The 23,975-nt window shown below is 42.9% G+C and overlaps 2 protein-coding genes across 3 annotated transcripts; one reads left to right on the top strand and one right to left on the bottom strand.

Moving 5' to 3' along the window:
• Positions 1–2,639: 2,639 nt before the first annotated feature.
• Positions 2,640–12,645, bottom strand: LOC135520339 (mucin-2-like). Its single transcript, XM_064945814.1, has 11 exons — positions 11,916–12,645; positions 11,628–11,763; positions 10,959–11,187; positions 10,244–10,872; positions 9,978–10,094; positions 9,683–9,798; positions 9,312–9,420; positions 9,066–9,205; positions 5,944–7,667; positions 5,745–5,846; positions 2,640–5,512 (listed from the first exon to the last, which is right to left on the bottom strand). The coding sequence occupies exons 1-11, from the start codon at positions 11,987–11,989 to the stop codon at positions 4,842–4,844; spliced, it is 4,047 nt and encodes a 1,348-aa protein (XP_064801886.1). The 5' UTR covers positions 11,990–12,645; the 3' UTR covers positions 2,640–4,841.
• Positions 12,646–20,249: 7,604 nt separating this feature from the next.
• Positions 20,250–23,792, top strand: LOC135523121 (group XIIB secretory phospholipase A2-like protein). 2 transcript variants are annotated; one of them, XM_064949857.1, is made up of 4 exons: positions 20,250–21,105; positions 22,066–22,142; positions 22,873–23,038; positions 23,386–23,792. In XM_064949857.1, the coding sequence occupies exons 1-4, from the start codon at positions 20,850–20,852 to the stop codon at positions 23,502–23,504; spliced, it is 618 nt and encodes a 205-aa protein (XP_064805929.1). In that variant the 5' UTR covers positions 20,250–20,849; the 3' UTR covers positions 23,505–23,792. The 2 variants fall into 2 exon arrangements, with proteins under 2 accessions (XP_064805929.1, XP_064805922.1); XM_064949850.1 differs by having other exon boundaries at positions 20,260–21,105; positions 22,066–22,154.
• The last annotated feature ends 183 nt before the right edge of the window (positions 23,793–23,975 follow it).

A 23,975-nucleotide genomic window follows, 5' to 3' on the forward strand; every position in this document is an offset into this window, starting at 1 on the left:
TGGTCTGTGCAGAGAGGAGAGAACAGGGATAGATAGACACATAGTTGACAGGCTACAGAAGAGGCTACGCTAATGCAAAGGAGATTGGAATGACAAGTGGACTACACTTATCGAATGTTCAGAACGTTAAGCTTACGTAGCAAGAATCTTATTGACTAAAATGATTGAAATGATACAGTACTGCTGGAGTAGGCTAGCTGGCAGTGGCTACGTTGTTGACACTACACTAATCAAGTCGTTCCGTCGAGTGTAATAGTTTCTACAGTGCTGCTATTCGGGGGCTAGCTGGCTAGCTAGCAGTGTTGATTACGTAACGTTACGTTAAAAAGAACGACAATAGCTGGCTAGCTAACCTAGAAAATCGCTCCAGACTACACAATTGTCTTAGATACAAAGACGGCTATGTAGCTAGCTAGCTACGATCAACCAAATCAAACCGTTGTACTGTAATGAAGTGAAATGAAAATGTGATACTACCTGTGGAGCGAGGCGGAATGTTGACCGGGTTGTTGAAGTTCAATTCGGAAGACGTTGGCTAGCTGTTGGCTAGCTAGCTAGCAGTGACTCCTACGTTAAGGACGACAAATAGCTGGCTAGCTAACCTCGGTAAATTAAGATAATCACTCTAAGTCTACACACTCTAAACTACACAATTACCTTGGATACGAAGACAGCAAAGACAACTATGTAGCTAGCTAACACTACACTAATCGAGTCGTTGAGTGTAATAGTTTCTACAGTGCTAGTGGACGTTAGCTAGCTGCTGTGCTAGTGGACGTTAGCTAGCTGCTGGGCAGAAAGCAGTGTAGACTACGTTAGGACGACGAAATACGATAATTACGCAATTATCTTTGATACAAAGACGGCTATGTAGCTAGGTAAGAAGAAATTGCTAAGATTAGACAAATCAAACCGTTGTACTATAATGAAATGTAATGAAAAGTTATACTACCTGCGGACCGAAGTGTAGATGTGACCGCTCGCTCCAACCCGGAACTACAATTTCCTCAACAAGTCATAATTTGTTGGACTTCTGATCCTCTTCCAAGCTGTAAGAAATTAATAGATCACCTGCCTTAAATGAATCTGTAAGGATAAATACCGCTCTCTCCGTATGATAGAGACATAAAAAAGAAAGAGCAAGTCAGATGTGATTATAAAAGAAGCACAACCATTTCAACGTCATTGAACGTCCCTCTGAGCTCGGTGCAGTACAAGTGGAAAAATTAAAACCACGACGACACTCCCTACATCAGGCCCCCACTCTAAACTTAGCTGCCGGACAAGAAAGGCACTTCTTAGGGAAGCTACTGGGAGGCCAACTGTGACCGAGTTATATTAATCAGCAGCTGACGTATCAGTCTCCAAAGCATTCCACAAGGCAATCTCCAAGGCACTCTACAAAAAGGGTCTTTATGGGAGAGAGGCAAGGATGAAGCCCTGGGTGAAGAAAATCCTTGTCTGCAAAGAGTTTGCAAAACGTCCCTTAGAAGATGCTGCAGTTGTGGCAGAAAGTCTGGTGAACGCTAAGCGGGATGTGTGGCTTTTCAGCAACATGGACTGGCAATATTGTCAGGATTGATGGGAGGATGAATGGTACAAAATAGATAGAAATGCTGGATAAAAACTTGCTCCCCTTTGCCAAAAAATGCACTGCCAGAGCCCTGCAAAATGACCTCCAGCAGGCCACAAATGTGCATGTGTCTGCTCAAACGGTCAGAAACAGACTCCGTGAGGGTGGTAATGAGGGCCCGACGTCCACAGGTGGGGGTTGTGCTTACAGCACAACACCGTGCAGGACCTTTGGCATTTGCCAGAGAACACCAAGAGTGGCAAATTCGCCACTGGCGCCCTGTGCTCTTCACAGATGAAAGCAGGTTCACACTGAGCACATGTGACAGACATGACAGAGTCTGGAGACGCCATGGAGAACGTTCTGCTGCCTGCAACATCCTCCAGCATGACCGGTTTGGCGGTGGGTCAGTCATGGTGTGGCATGGCATTTCTTTGGGAGGCCGCACAGCCCTCCATGTGCTCGCCAGTGGTAGCATGACTGCCATTGGGTACCGAGATGAGATCCTCAGACCACTTGAGACCATATGCTGGTGCGGTTGGCACTGGGTTCCTCCTAATGCAAGACAATGCTAGACCTCATGTGGCTGGAGTGTGTCAGCAGTTCCTGCAAGAGGAAGGCATTGATGCTATGGACTGGCCCGCCCGTTCCCCAGACTTGAATCCAATTGAGCACATCTGGGACATCATGTCTCGCTCCATCCACCAATGCCACATTGCAGCACAGACTGTCCAGGAGTTGGTGGATGCTTTAGTCCAAATCTGGGAGGAGATCACTCAGGAGACCATCCACCACCTCATCAGGAGCATGCCCAGGCGTTGTAGGGAGGTCATACAGGCACGTGGAGGCCACACACTCTGCTGAGCCTCATTTGGACTTGTTTTAAGGACATTACATCAAAGTTGGATCAGCCTGTAGTGTGGTTTTCCACTTTAAATTTTGAGTGCGACTCCAAATCCAGACCTCCATGTGTTGATAAATTTAATTTCCATTGATCATTTGTGTGATTTTGTTGTCAGCACATTCAACTATGTAAAGAAAAAAGTATTTAATAAGAATATTTCATTCATTCAGATCTAGGATGTGTTATTTTAGTGTTCCCTTTATTTTTTTGAGCAGTGTATAACGCATGAAGTACACAGAATGCACCACAGCCTAGTGTGGCTCCCCCAACATAGCGTTGCGGACTGCTCCTTTGACAATGACTTCTGCCGGAATGCAGAGTTTAATGCATCTGGTGGACTTGAGGCATAAAGTTAGGGTTTTCAATTACAATTGTGAATAACAGCAGAGCATTTTGTGGAAAAGGGGCCGCAACACAATAAGCATGTTGACATGATTTTCAGTTTGCTTCCATATGACTGATTTCACAGTCTCCAGTGATCGTAGGGAAAAATAATCTAAAACAATTGCCATGTCTCCAAGAGGATTACTCATTTACCTAGCTCTTATCAATTTATACATTACAGTGGATGGAGAACGCTGTTATTTCTATTAACTACAGAAATCTATTATCTGCTTTTTCCACTTAAAACCGGTAGGTTCGCTCGACCTTATACACGTTTCCTCACGCGTAAAGATGGTGGAATTAAGTCGAGGTCAAAATAGAGCATATCTTTAGACACACCTCCACACCTTAATGTCTTACGATCTCCACTCTGAATGAATAGCAGATGAATAACCTGCTGTTCACATGCTTAAGTTAAAGGTCAGAATATGCAGAGAGAGAAAAGTGCATTTAAGGGAATTAGGTTTGAGTTACGTGCGCTTAACTTGGGTCGGAATAGTCCCCATAGAGAATAACTTGTTGGGGAATAATCAGAATTAGTTGGTAACATAGGAAAGATGTTTTATATTCATATGTTTGTAAGTTACTTCTCATCAGAATGTTTATTTTTGTATAATACTGTGGCGGGGTTGCAGTTATCTGTTCTAATGTCAGGACGGAGAGAGGGGAGAGGCCAAGCGTGTATCTCTTGGCTCCACAATGTTTGTGTGCCAGTCAATGTGTCTCTGTGATCTTGTCAAGATAGGGTGGATTTGATATATGCCTGTTGATATGGAGGATTTGTTTAGGTTCTGAGTTTGAGATAATAACATAGTTTAGGAGACAAAGCTGAACGATAAATTATGGCCAATGCTGTCTTGGCTGTGTGTGTCTTTGCTATAAAGGATCTCAGTTGCAATGTGTAAGGGACTCTCAGAGACTTCATTTATAGACACTGAATTGATCTGAGAGTCACAGGGTTGTGATGGAGCTCATATAATTAAAGATGGACTTTGTGATAACTAACTCTGACTTGTGTGGTTTGCTCTTATGATTTGGTAAATACAGGAAATTTCCACGACAAACTGCTAAATAAATTAATATAGTCCGACCTGACCACAGAACCAGGAAAATCACTCAACGTGATTACGTCAAAGGCTTTCTCAAAAAAGTGGGTAATTAATTTCTCACACTGGGGCATTGGGTGTTGCATAACCTTGTTTATGAAATAAGTAGTAATTCTGTAATTATTAACTCAGGTTCCCTTGATCTAATATTAGGTTTTGGTTGAAGATCTGAAAGCATTCAGTATAAAAATAATACGCAAAAGTAGAGGCAATTAGAAAGGGTTGGCAAATACTATTTCACAGCACCATACTATAAGAAAAGAGAAGCACTACATGCAGAGCAGAAGTGGTGCGCCATTAGTTTAAATAATGACATTTTCCACACAGGGAAATCAGTTGAGTAATAACCCATTGTTCACTCATCAAATAAGAGGAAATGTAGTCAGCAGGAGTAGAGGAAGAGGGCAACGGTTAGTTACTAGTTAACTGGCTAATTGTTCCAATAGGTTACTTTCTGCTTTGATAAAAATTAAATAAAATGTCATTTGTTTTTTAACCTTAAAAATGTACATGATTGATGATTTAGTCTGTAAAAAAACATCAACATGCCTCATCTAAGAAAATCCCAAAACAATTCACGTCGAGACAGACTAGGCTGACAATTCATCAGTAACATTAGCTGTTGCTAAGTAACGATATGGGAGTAACACTTCATCAAATGTAGTTAAGGAGGGTTGTGTGTGTGTGTGCATGCATAATTGGTGTCCTGCTTTTACACAACCATTTTTGCAATGAATTGCTGTTCTGATCTGTTAGCGGGAAAACACACTAGAGCAAAAGCATTCATATGAAGGACAAGTGTTTGTGTAAGTCATTAGGTGCGTAAGTCCATTGACCGACAGTGCATACAATATGAGCCATAGTCCAAATGTAGTTACTGTCCGAAGGGAGATGATGTGGGGTCAAAAGTCTTAAAAAGGTCTTTCAGTGTCTTTTTTTCACCCACATTGCCACTTTTGCACCTCATTTGTCCAGACAGTCTCTTTGGTTGTACATCAGTGTTATGTCGAGTGATCCGTACCATCGCTTGGATCGGTAGGTTGTGAACGCCGGGGGTATCCACCTGGACCTGTCTCCTACCTGAATTCCTGGAGGGAATGAGATGCTCTCCTGCAGCCTCCTGAGAGTTGGAGTCCTGTGGGGAAGGCTGTGGCCTGAGTCCTGCAGGACTGGACAGTCCAACAGCAGGACCTGATGTTCTCTCAGCAGAGCGGGAGGCCAGAGGGACAGACGTCTGGTGATGGAGTGAGAGGGGAGTAAGAGGGGCAAGGTCTTCAAAGGACCACACCACGTCCTGGGCGAAGGTGGACCGTGGCAGGGTGATATCAGCCTGGCGATGGTGGCGAGGGTCACCAAGTGGCACGTAAGGCAGTAATGGCTCTACTGGAATTACTAACAGCTCATCTCTCAGAACGCACTCCTCCGGCTCCTCTCGCTCACTCTCCAGCTCATCAACGTCCTCCACCTCCTGGCTCTGCCTCTGCTGTCCTGTGGAAGTAGATCCTCTCGTGATTTCGTCTTCACTGGAACACAGGCCATCGCCTCCTGAAAGGGGTCAACAACAGGTCTAACACACAACGGTAACGGAGACAATCCTGAATATATTTTGATACACACTAGGAGCAAAAACATTCTAATAGTTTAGCCAGAAGTAGGTGAGAGAAAATAAGTATAAAAAATATCTATGCAAGCTTACCACAATGCATTTATGTAAAAAATATTTAAAAAACATTTAAGGACAAATGCACTACTTCTAGCATGATGTGTCTGACTGTACCTGGATCTCTGCAGCTGTTACTGATTGCCTGCTCCCCCTCCTGACGGCATGGGCTCAGGCGTAGGAAGAGGGTCCTCAGAACAGAATGGCTTGTGGACGACTCTGGAGGCCATGAAGTGGTGATGAAATGTAAATAATATAGGTGCATTTCCCACAAAGGGACATTTAAAGTATTGTATTGAGTAAAGCAGGGCCTTACCGGTGAATGGTGTTGGGTCACGCTCCTTCTGTTTAGGCTTGACTATGGGGGGATATGGCCAGGTCTGTGTTGGGGGGTCAGGGAGGGTTGTCTGGCTGATGGGGCCTGCAAAAAGGCTTCGAAAGGGTTTTCCCACTGGCTTCTGAGTCTCAAGCATAGCCTCAAGTGAATGAGAAGCTGGTCTTTCAGCAGTGAAATTTCTAGGGGGATCTGGTTGGGTCTGTGTTGGATGGCCAGAAGTAGAGGTCTGTGTGAGGGGGCCGGCAAAGAGGCTATGAAATGGTTTTTCCATGGACTTCTGGGACTCACTGACAGCCTCAACTGAGGATGTCCGTCTCTTGCAGACTGGCAGAGGCTCAGAAGACTGATGTGGGTCTGGAGGACTAAATGCAGTGCTGGGGGGATTTGGTCGGGTCTGTCTGGGAGGGTGGTTATTGGGTGTCTGGCTGATGGGGCCTGCAAAGATGCTACGGAAGGATTTTTCCATGGGCGTTTTAGAAGCTGGTGCCTTACAACCTGGGGAGTTTAGGGACTGTGAGGGAGGGTCGGTAGTGGTCTGGCTGATGGTTCCTGCAAAAAGGCTGCGGAAGGGGTTTTCCACAGGCTTATAGGTCTCAAGCACATCCGTAACTGAATATGAAGCCGGCCTTTTACAGCCTGCAGGAGGAGCAGAGTCTGAAGGACCAAATGTAGTGCTAGAGGAATCTGCTTGGGACTGAGTGGGGGGTTGGGGAGAGGTCTGGCTGATGGGGCCTGCAAAGAGGCTGCTGAAGGATGGTTTCAAAGTTTTAGGAGATCCAAGCACAGCTTTATCTGTATAATAAGCCGGCCTCTTATAGACTGAAGGAGGATCAGGGGGCCGAATGGAGTCTGGAGGAATGAATGTAGTGCTAGGACAATCTAGTTGGGTCTGTATATCAGGGTGGCGAGAGGACTGGTTGATGGGGCCTGCAACGAGGCTGCGGGAGGGGTTTTCCACAGGCTTGTGGGACTTTAGAACATCCTTAACTGAATAAGAAGCTGGTCTCATACAGCCTGGGGTGTTGATGGGAGAATTAGCAGAGTTCTGTATGAGAGGTCTAGTAGAGGTCTGGTTGATCGGTCCTGCAAAGAGACTGCAAAAGGTTTTTTTCACCGGCTTCTGGGGCGTAGAGGGAGCCTCAACTGAATAAGAAGCCTGCCTCTTATTCAGATGAGGACCAGACAAACTAATGGGGTCTGGAGAAACGAATGTAGTGGTGGGGGGATCTGATTGGATCTGTGTGGGGAGTGTGAAGGACTGGGTGATGGATCCTGAAAATTGGCTGCAGAAGGGTTTTTCTACAGGCTTCTGGAATCCAAGCACAGCTTTGACTGAATAAGGAACATTTCTCTTGCCGCATGTAGAGTTTAGGGGTGGATCAGGAGTGTGGATAGAGTCTGGAGGAACTAATGTAGTTGTGAGGGGATCTGGTTGGGTCTGTGAGGTCTGGCTGATAGAGGCTGCAAAGAAGCTGCGGAAGGGTTTTTCCAGGGGCCTATGGGACCCAAGCACAGCCTCAACTGAATAAGAAACCGGTTCCTTAAAGCCAGGAGAGCTTGGGGGAGGATCAGGAGACCGAATGGACTCTGTAGGAGGGGCAATTTCCTTCTCCACGACCTCAGCTGACACTTCATTCTGACACATGGGGGTACTTTCCTCAGCATGTGGCTCAGAGGGTGATGAACTGTTGTAAAAGTTTGGCCTGAAATCCAGAGAAATGTAGTCAATCAATAAAACACAAGTGAATAACTTTAATTTACTATCAACAGTGTAAAATGTAAAGCTCATCCACATACACACACTACTATTCTAACACACGACTGTGGTGTGGGGGTCTTACTATTCTAACACACGACTGTGGTGTGGGGGTCTTACTATTCTAACACACGACTGTGGTGTGGGGGTCTTACTATTCTAACACACGACTGTGGTGTGGGGGTCTTACTATTCTAACACACGACTGTGGTGTGGGGGTCTTACTATTCTAACACACGACTGTGGTGTGGGGGTCTTACTATTCTAACACACGACTGTGGTGTGGGGGTCTTACTATTCTAACACACGACTGTGGTGTGGGGGTCTTACTATTCTAACACACGACTGTGGTGTGGGGGTCTTACTATTCTAACACACGACTGTGGTGTGGGGGTCTTACTATTCTAACACGACTGTGGTGTGGGGGTCTTACTATTCTAACACGACTGTGGTGTGGGGGTCTTACTATTCTAACACGACTGTGGTGTGGGGGTCTTACTATTCTAACACGACTGTGGTGTGGGGGTCTTACTATTCTAACACGACTGTGGTGTGTGGGGTCTTACTATTCTAACACGACTGTGGTGTGGGGGTGTGTGGGGTCTTACTATTCTAACACGACTGTGGTGTGGGGGTCTTACTATTCTAACACGACTGTGGTGTGGGGGTCTTACTATTCTAACACACGACTGTGGTGTGGGGGTCTTACTATGCCTTACTATTCTAACACGACTGTGGTGTGGGGGTCTTACTATTCTAACACGACTGTGGTGTGGGGGTCTTACTATTCTAACACGACTGTGGTGTGGGGGTCTTACTATTCTAACACGACTGTGGTGTGGGGGTCTTACTATTCTAACACGACTGGTGTGGGGGTCTTACTATTCTAACACGACTGTGGTGTGGGGGTCTTACTATTCTAACACGACTGTGGTGTGGGGGTCTTACTATTCTAACACGACTGTGGTGTGGGGGGCTTACTATTCTAACACGACTGTGGTGTGGGGGGCTTACTATTCTAACACGACTGTGGTGTGGGGGGCTTACTATTCTAACACGACTGTGGTGTGGGGGCTTACTATTCTAACACAACTGTGGTGTGGGGGGCTTACTATTCTAACACACGACTGTGGTGTGGGGGGCTTACTATTCTAACACGACTGTGGTGTGGGGGCTAGTAAGGATAGTTTAACAAGAAATTCTCCTTCGTGGGGACATTTCTCAGGACTAGGACTACTATAAATTTAGGTTTACAATTAGGATTAAGGGAAATTCACGGAAATACATTTTAGGTCCCCACAAGGACAGTAAAAGAAACGTGTGCGCGCGCACTCGCGTTCTTAACCTTAGGGGATTCAGGAACATGTTAATGACAGGCTTTGTCTCCTCAGCTGACGCCGACTCCTTTGTGGCCACTGACTCCTCCATGCAGATTGGCTTGTCCTTTTTAGCCAGTTCCTCAATGTCCTTGTCCCTCTTCAATGCCTGCATAGGAGAAATAAGCCCAAGTTAGTAGATAATGGTAACAGGGACCAACAATATGTCAGTGTGTAAGGGCAGGAATGTCATCTCAGGGTAAACAGTTACTGACTGCCTCCAGTAGCTGTTTGGTGAGCTCAGTCAGGGGTTCATGGGAAAACCTGCACTGGTCTCCTTGGGAGCACTTCTCGTAAGTATGGAAGAACTTGCAGGGGAAACTCTGTGGGTACTTGGTCAAGGAAAGAAAGCAAAAACATCTGCATCTACCCCTACGGCATCCATTTTGTTGTTAAGGCACAGTCCGCTACGGGTCGTTAAGTTATTGTTTTGTGATCAAATGTGAAGTTTTTCACAAAATATAACAAGAGGTAGTAGGACAGATACACAAGGAAACCGTATAAAAACAGTACAGTCATTTCCCCCTCACCCACCCAGTGGCAACCACAACATAAGGGACATTTCGAATAAGCTGAGAAAAGGATATTGTGCATGTATATGCAGCTCTCTCCTTTCAAACAGGATCCCTGGACGTAGAATTTACACACTTCGTTGATCGAGTAGTTGACGTCCAGAGCATGTTCTAGCTGGCAGTCATCACCCTGCAAAACAAAATAAGTTGACGGGGTCTCTAAACAAAATGGGTCAGGCCACTGACAGTATTTACTGTAAAAGATATCAACATACCTGACTATCATTTGGATATATTGGGTTTAGGTTCAATTTGTCAATTGCCAATTAATATTGTTACAATTTCTAATCATAAAATACAGAAACCTGCCTTGATGCACTTTCCCCTGAGGAAATGTCGACAGATTAACCTCCCGTCAATCTCCAAAGCATTCTGGTCTTTGAATTCCTTTGTCATGTTCTTCTTCCCCTTTCCTGTCAAAGTTTCCTGGAAGAGGTTGGAATTAGCTGTGAAAATGTACATAAGACTGAAATCACTGACTTGGGTTACTTAGCTGTAACCGAGCATTGTAAAGCTACAAATGACATTTCTATGGAAATTGACAAGGAAGTTAGCATGATTTCCTTTTGAATTACCAGTGTTAAACGTCCACCATCTGGGAACTGTCGTCCACCACTACGTGACCGGTCAGTGCCTCGCTTTGACCAATCACCTCTTCTGAGAAAACTGCCCCTCTTGTCACAGCCCCGGCCTCTATTGCTCCCCTCTCCACCCCTGTTGGAGCCACCTCCACCCCTGTTGGAGCCACCTCCACCCCTGTTGGAGCCACCTCCACCCCTGTTGGAGCCACCTCCACCCCTGTTGGAGCCACCTCCACCCCTGTTGGAGCCACCTCCACCCCTGTTGGAGCCACCTCCACCCCTGTTGGAACCACCTCCACCCCTGTTGGAACCACCTCCACCCCTGTTGGAACCACCTCCACCCCTGTTGGACCCACCTCCACCCCTGTTGGAACCACCTCCACCCCTGTTGGAACCACCTCCACCCCTGTTGGAACCACCTCCACCCCTGTTGGAGAAGACCCTGGGCTGGTTAGTTCCGTGTCCACCCAGTCCGGTAAAATCCCCACCCCTCCTGGCAGAGTTTCCCCCTCTGCCTCTGGCCTGGTTGTCAAGTCTCTGCTGCTGAGGCTCCCATCGCTGCTTCTTCTGCTCCCGTCCTTTCTTCTTGTTTACACCTTGAACATCCTTGTTCTGATCAGGATCTGTGGAAACAGTTAAATTAAAATCCTACACACCTTTTAAAGTCCATACATTGCTAATAGTAAAGGGTTAATCCATAAAAACCCACCCTTGGCTTCTCCGGGCCTCATGTTCTTCCAACCCGACTTCTCTGTAGCATGACCTGGGTATGCACCCTCCTTGCTATCACTGTAGAAGTCCAGTTCTCTACTGAAGTCAAAGCTTGGTTGCTCGAAATCACACTTCACCATGAAGTCTCGGGCCACAGAGTCAAAGTCTTTATAAGATTGTGGTGGGCATTTATGAAGGTTACTTTTCTTGGCCTGGCCACACTGCTCCTGCAGAAAAACACAAAAAGGGTAACGTTACAACAACATCAAAAAGGGGCAATACCAAATGGTAACGGTTTACAGCCTATTTCTATAGTAACTTTATAGTCTACAGTAAGGCTTGCGGACACCGTTCCTGGAGAACTTCCGTCCTGTAGGTTGTCACCCCAACCCTAATATGGCGCACCTCAATCTAATAATTAGCTGGTTAATGAACTGAACCAGATCAGTTACAACTGGGATTGGAGCAAAAACCTACAGGAGAGTAGCTCTCCAGGAACAGGTTGTAGAGACCTGATCTACAGGTATGTAGTGTGCAATTCGCCTAGTAGTATAAAACACGGCACAAACACAAGATAGGCCTATGTTAGTTAGGCTTATGTCAATGTTTAGCAAAAAAACCTTCTCCATTCTGAATTGGCCTATTCAGCATCTGTTTAGTACATCACCTGTTGGTCCCCCTTTTTCCTCTTCCTGGGGCCACTCTGCTGACCCCGTTGCAATGGCCACTTTCTGGACTGGGCATCCCTTTCGTTCCCCTTCTCCAGTTGAACTGGTTCCAGTTGCCCTTCATCCCTTTGAAATCTGAGAAAAATGGAATAAACAAATTCTGAGTTGGCTATGTATTCCAAGTCAAAGCTGAAATACTTGACTAGGTTAGTTAGCGTGTTACATTAATTCAGCATAGTAGAAGAGAGACAGTCGAAACAATGACTATTTGTGTTATAGTAGCTTACCTCTCCATCGGCTCACAAGGCGTCGGGTCAAATTCTTTGTTTGGAAGACTTGAAAAAAGGCTGGTGAATGCCATGTTTCTGACATGCAATGTCGTGTCAGGTAGGCCGTACTCCTCTCCTCAAAATATAAATGAGTGGTTTTCATTCATTACCACTACAAAATGTGTCTAGGTTATAGTTATATACTGCAGTAGCTAGCCGGGTAACTTGCTAACGGGTTAAAAAAGTAGCTGGCAAACTGTCGAGGTTATAGCTAAATAATGTAGCGCTAAATGCTCACTGCAGACAACGTTGCACATGCGTGTCGGCTCGTGCACCTGCACCACTCTATCTTGACGCTCGCGCACTTCACTTGCAAACGGTTCGTCTTAGATGAGCGCACAGCACAAACACGTTCCGTAATGTTTCCACGATAAACGCTCCCAAAATATAATTTCCACTACGAAGCCAGTGCTATAGGCAGACAAACAGCTCACCAGAGAAAGACATGACGCTTTCCTTGCTTACTTCCGAGCACGTGTGCACCACGTCGCCGCCTACTTGTCAACTGCGTTCCTTCAGAAGGGAAGGGCACAGCAAAACGATTCAAGACCTAGGGGTAATCGTCATCCTCTTCACTGCCAGATTATAGAGGGATGCCGTCTGGGAAGCTGCTAGGAAGAACGCCTTCCTTCAGAGCCATGGTATGCGTTTCGCCGACCATCTTAGCCCGAAGGACATAGGAAGAAGGAACAAGTTGTGGCCAACGATCAAGATAGCACGAAATGAGGGAAAGGCTGCTTACTTCGTCGGAGGACGATGCTTCATCAACGGTTCAGAAATCCATATTCCTCCCTAAAATCTCACTAGAAGGAACAGGTTGATGGTTTCAGCCATGGTATTCTCATTTTCCTTATGTTGTTTACTTAACAATCATCAGGTGACTATTTTTCAGGAATACTCAGGTATTTCAATGTATTAGTTTGTTCTTGTATGACCAGAAAACCTATTTTGTTTACAAACTTACGAAGAAGATTGAAAGCTGTATTTATTTTTTATGTATACAGTAACTAAGATATTGTTTTAAAGGGCATACAGGTCTGCGCTGACTTTACACGGTTATTGTTCTATTTAGTTATTAATACTTATTTTCAAAAAAAGGTCTTAGGAACGTTTATATGTAAAACATTTTTTATTCAATTATTTTCTGATCAGTTTTCATATGCACTTAAAATAGTAGGTACCCTTTTATTTAAATTATTTGTTATTTTATTTCTCAGAATAGTTCCTGATTACACTAAAGGTTTTTTTTCGTCTCTCTGACTACAAGAACCTTTGGTTTGGGTCTTGAACATAATTTTCAGTTGAGTTGAATTTCAAAGCCAGTTATCGTCTAGCTCAAAGGTTATGGATTTTTTTTTTTCACCATTATTTAACCAGGTAGGCAAATTGAGAACAAGTTCCCATTTACAATTGCGACCTGGCCAAGATAAAGCAAAGCAGTTCGACACATACAACGACACAGAGTTACACATGGAGCAAAACAAACATACAGTCAATAATACAGTATAAACAAGTCTATATACGATGTGAGCAAATGAGGTGAGATAAGGGAGGTAAAGGCAAAAAAAGGCCATGGTGGCAAAGTAAATACAATATAGCAAGTAAAACACTGGAATGGTATTTGCAATGGAAGAATGTGCAAAGTAGAAATAAAAATAATGGGGTGCAAAGGAGCAAAATTTATAAATACAGTAGGGAAAGAGGTAGTTGTTTGGGCTAAAATATAGGTGGGCTATGTACAGGTGCAGTAATCTGTGAGCTGCTCTGACAGTTGGTGCTTAAAGTTAGTGAGGGAGATAAGTGTTTCCAGTTTCAGTGCTTTTTGTAGTTCGTTCCAGTCATTGGCAGCAGAGAACTGGAAGGAGAGGCGGCCAAAGAAAGAATTGGTTTTGGGGGTGACTAGAGAGATATACCTGCTGGAGCATGTGCTACAGGTGGGAGATGCTATGGTGTCCAGCGAGCTGAGATAAGGGGGGACTTTACCTAGCAGGGTTTTACTTTACCTAGCAGGACTTTACCTAGCAGGGTCTAGATGACATGGAGCCAGTGGGTTTGGCGACGAGTATGAAGCGAGGGCCAGCCAACGAGAGCGTACAGGTCGCAATGGTGGGTAGTATATGGGGCTTTGGTGACAAAACGGATTGCACTGTGATAGACTGCATCCAATTTGTTGAGTAGGGTATTGGAGGCTATTTTGTAAATGACATCGCCAAAGTCGAGGATTGGTAGGATGGTCAGTTTTACAAGGGTATGTTTGGCAGCATGAGTGAAGGATGCTTTATTGCGAAATAGGAAGCCAATTCTAGATTAAACTTTGGATTGGAGATGTTTGATATGGGTCTGGAAGGAGAGTTTACAGTCTAACCAGACACCTAAGTATTTGTAGTTGTCCACGTATTCTAAGTCAGAGCCGTCCAGAGTAGTGATGTTGGACAGGCGGGCATCCATCCTCCCCTCAATACGGTGCAGTCCATCCTGTCCCCTTTGCAGAAAAGCATCCCCAAAGAATGATGTTTCCACCTCCATGCCTCATGGTTGGGATGGTGTTCTTGGGGTTGTACTCATCCTTCTTCCTCCAAACACGTCAAGTGGAGTATAGACCAAAAAGCTTTATTTTTGTCTCATCAGACCACATGACCTTCTCCCATTCCTCCTCTGGATTATCTATAGTTTCTCTTAATGCTAGGGGTTACGAAACAATGTGAAGCGCAAGGCCTTATTTTTATTTGCTAAACAATTTAGAACAGATTTTTGCTTTTTTCAAGAGTCTCACTCAATTTCGGCTGATGCCAACTTCTGGATCTGAACGCTCTGCTGGTGTCACTACAATGAAAAATACCTTTGGTGGTAATATTCTACACTCGGAATGTAACCCCTTTGGTCACTTTATTTGTCTTGTGATCAGTTACAATGACATTACGCTCATTACTGTAAACTTCTATGGGTTCAACACCAAACATGAGAATGATGTTGCTTGAATCTATAGAGATACATATACTTCATTGGTTATCTAAATTTCCCAATTCGTTATTATTGATAGGAGGGGACTTTAACATTAGATAATTAAACTGATAGATGGCACCTAGGTAGGCCAACCAATCAAAATTTGTGTTTAATACTTTTTTGTTTGATCTTACTGATATATGGAGAGAGAGGTTTCCGGCCGACAGCTCATTCACTTGGAGTAACAAAACAGGCTCCAGACAATCCAGAATAGATTTTTGGCTTATATCCAAATGTATTGATAGTGAGTGTGTGATACTACAAATATTTGTACCACTCCCCTCACAGACCATAGGGCTATTTACATTGATATCAAAATATTTACCCATGATACTAACCTTGGTAGAGCATCCTACTGGAAGCTAAATAGCTCATTATTAAATAATGATATTGTTAAATTTGAGGTTAAAGATCTGCTCTCACACTTTTGGGAAAGGGCTTGTGAAGAAAAATCTTATTGCAAGAACTGGGAGCTCTTTAAATTTGAGGTGTCCAAATACCTTAGAAAATATGGTAGTAATCTTGCTAAGACCAGAAGAGCTGAGGAGGAAAATGTGATCGTTAAGAACTTCCCTTTCTCAGAGGTCCCCAGCAGGGGGAGGAGAAGATGGAACTAATTGAGTTACAAAATAAACTGGATAATATATATGAATTAAAAGCAGAAGGAGCCTTTATTAGATCTAGGAAAAAATGGATTGAGGGAGAACAGAATTCATCCTATTTCTTTAGACTTGAGAAATTTTACTCTAAAAATAACACTATCCATAAGTTAAACATTGATGGTGTTATTACAGATGACCAAAAATTAATTGCTAAATACTGTAGCAATTTTTACAGAAAATTGTGTAGCTCTACGTATTGTCAGGAATCCACAGATATATTTATTAACTCACTGAATAATGTTCACTCTATCAATGATATAGAATCTAAACAGTGTGATGAACCTATCAAAGTTGACGAGATTATAGAGTCTATCAAACATCTAAAGAACAATACATCACCAGGTGTTGATGGAATTACATCAGACTTTTACAAATTATTTTCTGAACAAGTAGCTTCCTATTTGAAGTCTTTTTAGAGAGTATTTAAAACAATGTTCTCCATCCTACAATGAGTCAGGATTGACTCTAACACTAATACATAAGCCTAAAAAATAAGTGCTGCTCATCGATAACTGGCATCCAATCTGTCTTCTTAATAATTACTATAAGATCAAGCCTTACTACTTGCAAAAATAATTAAAGAAGTCCTGGATGCAATCATTGATGAAACACAGTCTGGCTTCATGAGGAACAGACATATTTCTAACAATGTCAGACTAGTATTAGACATATTTGACTACTTAGACCTAATAACTGAGGATAGCTTCATATTATTTTTTTGATTTTTTTAAAGCATTCGACACAGTAGAGCATCAGTTTGTCTTCCACTCCCTTGAGAGACTTGGCTTTGGGGATTTTTTTCTGTAAGGCTAATAAGACTCTATGCAAATGGTAACAGCTTTATCAAATTGAAATATGGCACCTCACCTTGATTTGAGTAAAAGAGAGGAATTAGGCAAGGTTGTCCTATCTCTCCGTACCTGTTTTTATTAATCACCCAACTTCTTGCAAATTCTTTAAATAAGGTATTTCCATAGCTGGTAAGGAAATTATTATAAGCCAGCTGGCTGATGATACTACACTTTTTTTGAAAGGCGCTAACCAAATTCCCATATCGATCAATGTGATTACAATCCTTTTCCAAAGTGTCTGGTCTATATCTTAACATTAATAAATGTGAACTCATAGCTGTCAAAGATTGTGTGACACCTTCATATTATGGTATTCCAGTAAAAGAAGAACTTACATATTTAGGCATAACCATTACAAAGGATCAGAAGTCTAGAGGCTTACTACATTTCAACCCTCTTATTAAAAAAACCCAGAAGAAGCTAAATCAATGGCTACAGAGGGACTTATCTTTAAAAGGTAGAGTCCTAATAACCAAGGCCGAAGGTATCTCTAGACTAACATATGGCGTTCTATCTTGACAGTAAAATAAGCAAGGAGATAGACCAGATGCTTTTCAACTTTCTTTAGAGAAACCATACCCATTACATTAGGAAAACTGTTGTAATGAACACTTATGAGAATGGTGGACTGAATTTTCTGGACTTTACTACTTTAAATAATACTTTTAAAATCAAATGGATAAAACAATTCCTAAGACGACCCACTTCTATCTGGTATTTTATACCTCATCATGTCTTCTCTACTTTTGGTGGCCTTAACTTCATGTTGTTTTGCAATTATAACATTGACAAAGTTCCAGTGAAACTTTCTGCTTTTCATCGGCAGGTTTTCTTGTCATGGTCCTTAATTTATAAACACAATTTTTCTCCACACAGATATTATATATGGAATAATCGGGATATATTTATAAAAATACTTATTTGTTTTTAGAATATTGGTTCCCGAAATAATATCCTATTGGTGAGCCAACTGGTAAATGCAGAGGGTCTTTTACTCAGTTATAAAGAATTCTTATCACTTTACAAGATCCCTGTAACACCTAAAGATTTTGCAATTGTTTTAGATGCCATTTCCTCAGGTGCTGTATGTTATTCAGGAACGTGTCAAGACCTGACCCTCAGAGCCTACCTTCTGTTGACTCATCAGTAGGAAAGATTTGTTTCTCTTTTGGTCCATTCAACAACAGAGCGATACAAACCTTGTTTCAGCAGGATGTTGTATCTATATGTCATGCCTTATTGTAATGGATATATTGATAATATCTGTTGGAAAAAAGTTTGGATGTTGCCACACACATACTTACTTGTTAACAAAAATAAGGAAGTTTCCTTAAATTATTTATAAATATTATCCTGCCAACCACTATATGAAGAAGTTTAAGGAAAACATCAACTCAAATTGCTCCTTTTGTAATTACCACCCAGAAACAGTGTTGCATCTTTTTTGGCATTGTATGCATGTAATAAAACTGGCAAGACATCAGAAGGTTTATAACTGAACACATTTATGAAGATTTTACACTATTGTGGAGAGATGTACTATTTGGATTATTTACATACAATAGAAATAAGCTGAAACATTTTATGTAATTAATTTCATTCTTTTGGCCAAATTTCATATACACAAATTCAAATTTACAAACAAAAAACACATTTTCATACCCTACAAAAATAAACTGAACTGTATTTTAAGACGGTTAAATGCTCTACTAACCAAAAAGCTGTTCGAATTGTAAGTACAGTGCCTTGCGAAAGTATTCGGCCCTCTTGAACTTTGCGACCTTTTGCCACATTTCAGGCTTCAAACAAAGATATAAAACTGTATTTTTTTGTGAAGAATCAACAACAAGTGGGACACAATCATGAAGTGGAACGACATTTATTGGATATTTCAAACTTTTTTAACAAATCAAAAACTGACTGAAATTGTTTCCCATCCCTCTTCGCAAAACAGCTCGAGCTCAGTGAGGTTGGATGGAGAGCATTTGTGAACAGCAGTTTTCAGTTCTTTCCACAGATTCTCGATTGGATACAGGTCTGGACTTTGACTTGGCCATTCTAACACCTGGATATGGTTATTTTTGAACCATTCCATTGTAGATTTTGCTTTATGTTTTGGATCATTGTCTTGTTGGAAGACAAATCTCCGTCCCAGTCTCAGGTCTTTCGCAGACTCCATCAGGTTTTCTTCCAGAATGGTCCTGTATTTGGCTCCATCCATCTTCCCATCAATTTTAACCATCTTCCCTATCCCTGCTGAAGAAAAGCAGGCCCAAACCATGATGCTGCCACCACCATGTTTGACAGTGGGTATGATGTGTTCAGGGAAATGAGCTGTGTTGCTTTTACACCAAACATAACGTTTTGCATTGTTGCCAAAAAGTTCAATTTTGGTTTCATCTGACCAGAGCACCTTCTTCCACATGTTTGGTGTGTCTCCCAGGTGGCTTGTGGCAAACTTTAAACAACACTTTTTATGGATATCTTTAAGAAATGGCTTTCTTCTTGCCACTCTTCCATAAAGGCCAGATTTGTGCAATATACGACTGATTGTTGTCCTATGGACAGAGTCTCCCACCTCAGCTGTAGATCTCTGCAGTTCATCCAGAGTGATCATGGGCCTCTTGGCTGCATCTCTGATCAGTCTTCTCCTTGTATGAGCTGAAAGTTTAGAGGGACGGCCAGGTCTTGGTAGATTTGCAGTGGTCTGATACTCCTTCCATTTCAATATTATTGTTTGCACAGTGCTCCTTGGGATGTTTAAACTTGGGAAATATTTTTGTATCCAAATCCGGCTTTAAACTTCTTCACAACAGTATCTCGGACCTGCCTGGTGTGTTCCTTGTTCTTCATGATGCTCTCTGCGCTTTTAACGGACCTCTGAGACTATCACAGTGCAGGTGCATTTATACGGAGACTTGATTACAGACAGGTGGATTGTATTTATCATCATTAGTCATTTAGGTCAACATTGGATCATTCAGAGATCCTCACTGAACTTCTGGAGAGAGTTTGCTGCACTGAAAGTAAAGTGGCTGAATAATTTTGCACGCCCAATTTTTCAGTTTTTGATTTGTTAAAAAAGTTTGAAATATCCAATAAATGTCGTTCCACTTCATGATTGTGTCCCACTTGTTGTTGATTTTTCACACAAAAAAATAGTTTTATATCTTTATGTTTGAAGCCTGAAATGTGGCAAAAGGTCGCAAAGTTCAAGGGGGCCGAATACTTTTGCAAGGCACGGTATATGTATGTCCCTTAAGGTCCTTGTGTAATTGAAATGTGATATTGTACCCCCTAGCTCGATTGTCCATAGTTTAATCTATATATGCTTGTGTTCCCTCATGTGCTTTATGTATTGATTTGTTGTTAATAAAAAATAAAAATATATTTTTTAAAGGGCATGTTCTATCAGCACACTAGAACGTGTTGAAAGATAAATAATCAGTAGTATACGTGACACAATTAGGTCTCTGTGTAACAATCCGGGTGTCGTGGGTCTGGAGTCAAAGGCAGGAGACAGAGAGTACAATGCTGTGCTCTTTAATGCACTAAACGCACCATAGGGTGCTAACAATAATCACGGCCCCAAAACACAGGGAATGACAAAATGACGATTGAAAAAAATGCACGACCAGGAACTAACACGTTCCTCCGATACAGAGCCGAAGGTTACAAAGAATAATCCCGCACAACAACCAGGCGGGCCGGCTGTCTAATAAAGACAAACTAATCATACACACAGGTGCTACCAATAAACATACAAGCAGGGGGAGGAAAGACAATCAGTGGCAGCTAATAGGCCGGTGACGACGACCGCCGAGCGCCACCCGACCGGGAAGGGAAACCGCCCTCAGTCGGACTCGTGACACTCTGGGCCAAGCTTTGCCAATGTTATTTGTTTAATAAGTCAAGTGTAGTAATGCAGGGCATTGATTTTTTTTCTAACCATAATTTGTAAGAAAACTGAATAGTGAACAAGTGTGAAGTACAATTAGTTAGTTGACTGTTTCATGCCATAATCACCAGTCTTTTGATATAGTCAAAATTGGTGACAGAACGTCAGTCTGACTATTAGGATAATAGTCAAAACACTGAGACCAATATGATTACAACGAAACGGATACATATAGCACACATTGGGCACCTTTGAAACAGAAATACAATCTAGATAGGAGCTGACCTTCGTTCCTCCACAGTGGAGGCTGTCCCGGTGTCTAGCTCAAAGTCCAGGTCTGGGTGCCGGTTGACGTGACAGAGTGAGTTGTCTCGTTCCCTCTCTCTCTCTGTGTTTGTGCTTCTCTCATTCCTCCAGCTGAACTCGGTGGATCGTCAACGCTGTGTCCCTAGCTGTCCCTCCGCTTCTCTGAACCACAATGACGCACTGGGCCTCGCTTGCTCTCCTTCTGGTTTTGAGCCTCTCCACCCAGGGGACCCTCTCCCAGGACACTGAGGAACCTGCACCAGTGGACCCAAGCCAGGCCCCTGTCGACCCCTCCCAGGCAGAGGATGAGGACGAGTGGGGACTGAACTCCGTTAGGGGAGGCTTTGAAGCCGTCAATGGATACTTTGACTCCATGCTGGAGCTTATGGGCGGACGCGATGGAGTGTGCCAGTACCGCTGTCGATATGGTAAGAACATGATCGTCTCCTCTGGCTAGCCTATCATACATGTATCATATGCGTGGCATGCCAACGATAGTCAGAGGAGTTAGCGAAACAAGTCCACCTAGACCAGGTTAGTGATTAGTTAGCCGAGATGTTCTGTTTTGTATAGACCGCTTCCATGTGATCCTAAATTCAAATTGCGTAACGATTATCCGGGCAGGTAGAGAGCCATTATAGATTAGCGAGATGGTACCCAATGGAGATAAACATGGACATTAAGATTTTCTGAGGTCTTTAACACATCCTCATGTTGAAGCCATTTAAACTCTTAAATGCAAGAACACCATATCACTGATTAGGGAGAGCTTATACTAGGAATTCCTTTGACATTACTAATAACCTTTATCACCTCACATCTGATAATGCTCCTTAGTCAGTGGACTATGAGCAAGGAGAGAGAGCTGGCAGAGGTGTCATGAGGTAAAGTGTGAACTACTCAGTGATTCACAGCTAGGCTGTAGTCTTCACCTTTGATACATGTCCCATGGGCTTTACCTGTGTTGACCATGGACTCTGTTTTGGTTGCCACCATTGATGAACTGATAATCTTCTCCAACAATGTCTGTTGTCTGACATACAATTTATGGACATCCAACCTCCCACTGGGCACACACTGGTTGAATCAACATTGTTTCCACATCATTTCAATGAAATTAGGTTGAACCAGTGTGGATTAGACTTTGAATTGACATCTGTGACCAGTGGGCTCCCTTTGCTGGGTTGGTCAATCAAGTGTGGATGGCAAACAAGGATGGGTTCAGTTCCATTTCAAGTCAATTCAATGAATTTATCAAGTAAAGCTGAAATTCCAGTTCCTACTTTCCTCTTTGGATTTAAAAATAAATTAAAAGTGGAAATAAATATTCCTCATGGCATTTCTTGAATTGAAGGGAACTGATGTCTCTAACATTCTTTCTACCTCAGGTAAAGCTGCTCTTCCTCGCCCTGACTACCAGATGCCAGAGCCCAACGGATGCAGCGCCTACTTCCTAGGCCTTCCGGTACCCAATAGTGTATGCATATGTAGATGATTGGACACACGCACAGCCACACATTAATGCTCGGTGAAACATTTCCCCAATCAAGTATTTTTCGACTTGTACATTGGTCATACAACTCCAATAATATACAGGTTGAAGAGTATGCATGCACTGAGTGTACAAAACATTAGGAACACCTGCTCCTTCAATGACAGACTGACCAGGTGAACACTATGATCCCTTATTGATTTCACTTGTTAAATCCACTTCAAATCAGTGTTGATGAAGGGGAGGAGACAGGTTAAAGTAGGATTTTTAAGCCTTGAGACAAGTGAGACATGGACTGTGTATGTGTGCCATTCAGAGGATGAATGGGCAAGACCAAATATTTGAGTGCCTTTGAACAAGGTATGGTAGTAGGTGCCAGGTGCACCGTTTTGAGCGTGTCAAGAACTGCAATGCTGCTGGGTTTGTAAACAGTCAACCGTTTCCTGTGTGTATCAAGAATAGTCCGCCACCCAAAGGAAATCCAGCCAACTTGAGCATTGGAGTCTACATGGGCCAGCATCCCTGTGGAATGCTTTCGACACCTTGTAGAGTCCACACCCCGACTAATGGAGGCTGTTCTGAGGGCAAAAGTTGGTGCAACTCAATATTAGGAAGGTGTTCCTAATGTTTTGTACACTTAAGTGTATAACACCATTATAGCACACCACACACACACTCACCACCATTGTCCTTTTCCATCAAGGTTGATCTGGGTATCCCTGCCATGACTAAGTGCTGCAACCAGCTGGATATGTGTTACGACACCTGCGGCTCCAACAAGTACCGCTGCGACTCCAAGTTCCGCTGGTGTCTCCACAGCATCTGCTCTGACCTCAAGAAGAGCCTGGGCTTCATGTCAAAGGTTGAAGGTCAGTCAACCTGATGCAGTGTACATGGAGAGTTCCAGTCTGAAAAGTGTATAATCCATCAAGCCCTTGATTCCTCTGTTCCTCAACTCCCTCTCAAAGTCCATTGCAGGAGGCACCAACATCCCTCCCCTCAAACTTTCTCCAATGAATTTTGAGGGGGCGCAAGGAATTAAGTAAAAATTTAAGATTTGACAGCTTGTACACTTTTCATACAGAGCCACAGATTACACCTACAGCCCTATACCTGAACTTCATTGCACTTTCATCAGGTCTATTGATATTTTGTTCAAGATGTTTAAATAGGCCAGTAATTATCTCTCATCCCCATGTCCCTCTTTACCTTCTAGCCTGTGAGACGGTAGCAGACACCCTGTTCAACACAGTCTGGACTCTGGGCTGCAGGCCCTACATGAACAGCCAGAGGGAAGCCTGCCTCTGTGAAGGAGAGGAGAGGGATGAGCTTTAAATTAGGATTACAGACATACACACACACTCACGTATGCATGCATACACAGAGCTCTCCTATTCAACAAGTAATATGGGATGATACGTCACTCCAAATGACTTCTGGAGATTCGACTTGATTAGGGTTTTTTCAAAAGACTCATATTTTGGCTATTTGTGTAATTTATTTGGTGTTTTACTTGGTTTTGTTTAACAGAACAAGTGCTGTATATTTGCAACAACTGTTGGGTTTATTTGTTTAAATCTACAAAAAAATGTGTACTACAATACAATCTTGTATTTCTCTTGAGTTCTGGAAAATATGAGAATGCCATGTGCTTCAGACTGCATCTCTTCCTGAACACAGAACGCACACAAATCTGAAGTTCAAACTATACACTAACTATACAAATATACTGTACATGAATTTACAAAGATGAATGCCAGACATTATCTTCTATTAAATTCAAATGTGTTTTATATCTCGCCATAA

The sequence above is a fragment of the Oncorhynchus masou genome, chromosome 4, assembly GCF_036934945.1.
Source record: "Oncorhynchus masou masou isolate Uvic2021 chromosome 4, UVic_Omas_1.1, whole genome shotgun sequence".
Taxonomy (NCBI): Eukaryota; Metazoa; Chordata; class Actinopteri; order Salmoniformes; family Salmonidae; genus Oncorhynchus; species Oncorhynchus masou.

What these genes read in the sequence shown, in the direction of transcription:
- LOC135520339 (XM_064945814.1), bottom strand. Translation starts at nt 11,989, where the DNA reads ATGGCATTCACCAGCCTTTTTTCAAGTCTTCCAAACAAAGAATTTGAC. An exon ending in GAGGCCCGGAGAAGCCAAGG is followed by an intron (nt 10,873 to 10,958) that starts GTGGGTTTTTAT and finishes CTGTTTCCACAG; the next exon opens with ATCCTGATCAGAACAAGGAT. An exon ending in CCAAACAGCTACTGGAGGCA is followed by an intron (nt 9,206 to 9,311) that starts GTCAGTAACTGT and finishes TCTCCTATGCAG; the next exon opens with GCATTGAAGAGGGACAAGGA.
- LOC135523121 (XM_064949850.1), top strand. Translation starts at nt 20,850, where the DNA reads ATGACGCACTGGGCCTCGCTTGCTCTCCTTCTGGTTTTGAGCCTCTCC. An exon ending in CCAGTACCGCTGTCGATATG is followed by an intron (nt 21,106 to 22,065) that starts GTAAGAACATGA and finishes TTTCTACCTCAG; the next exon opens with GTAAAGCTGCTCTTCCTCGC. An exon ending in CTTCATGTCAAAGGTTGAAG is followed by an intron (nt 23,039 to 23,385) that starts GTCAGTCAACCT and finishes TTTACCTTCTAG; the next exon opens with CCTGTGAGACGGTAGCAGAC.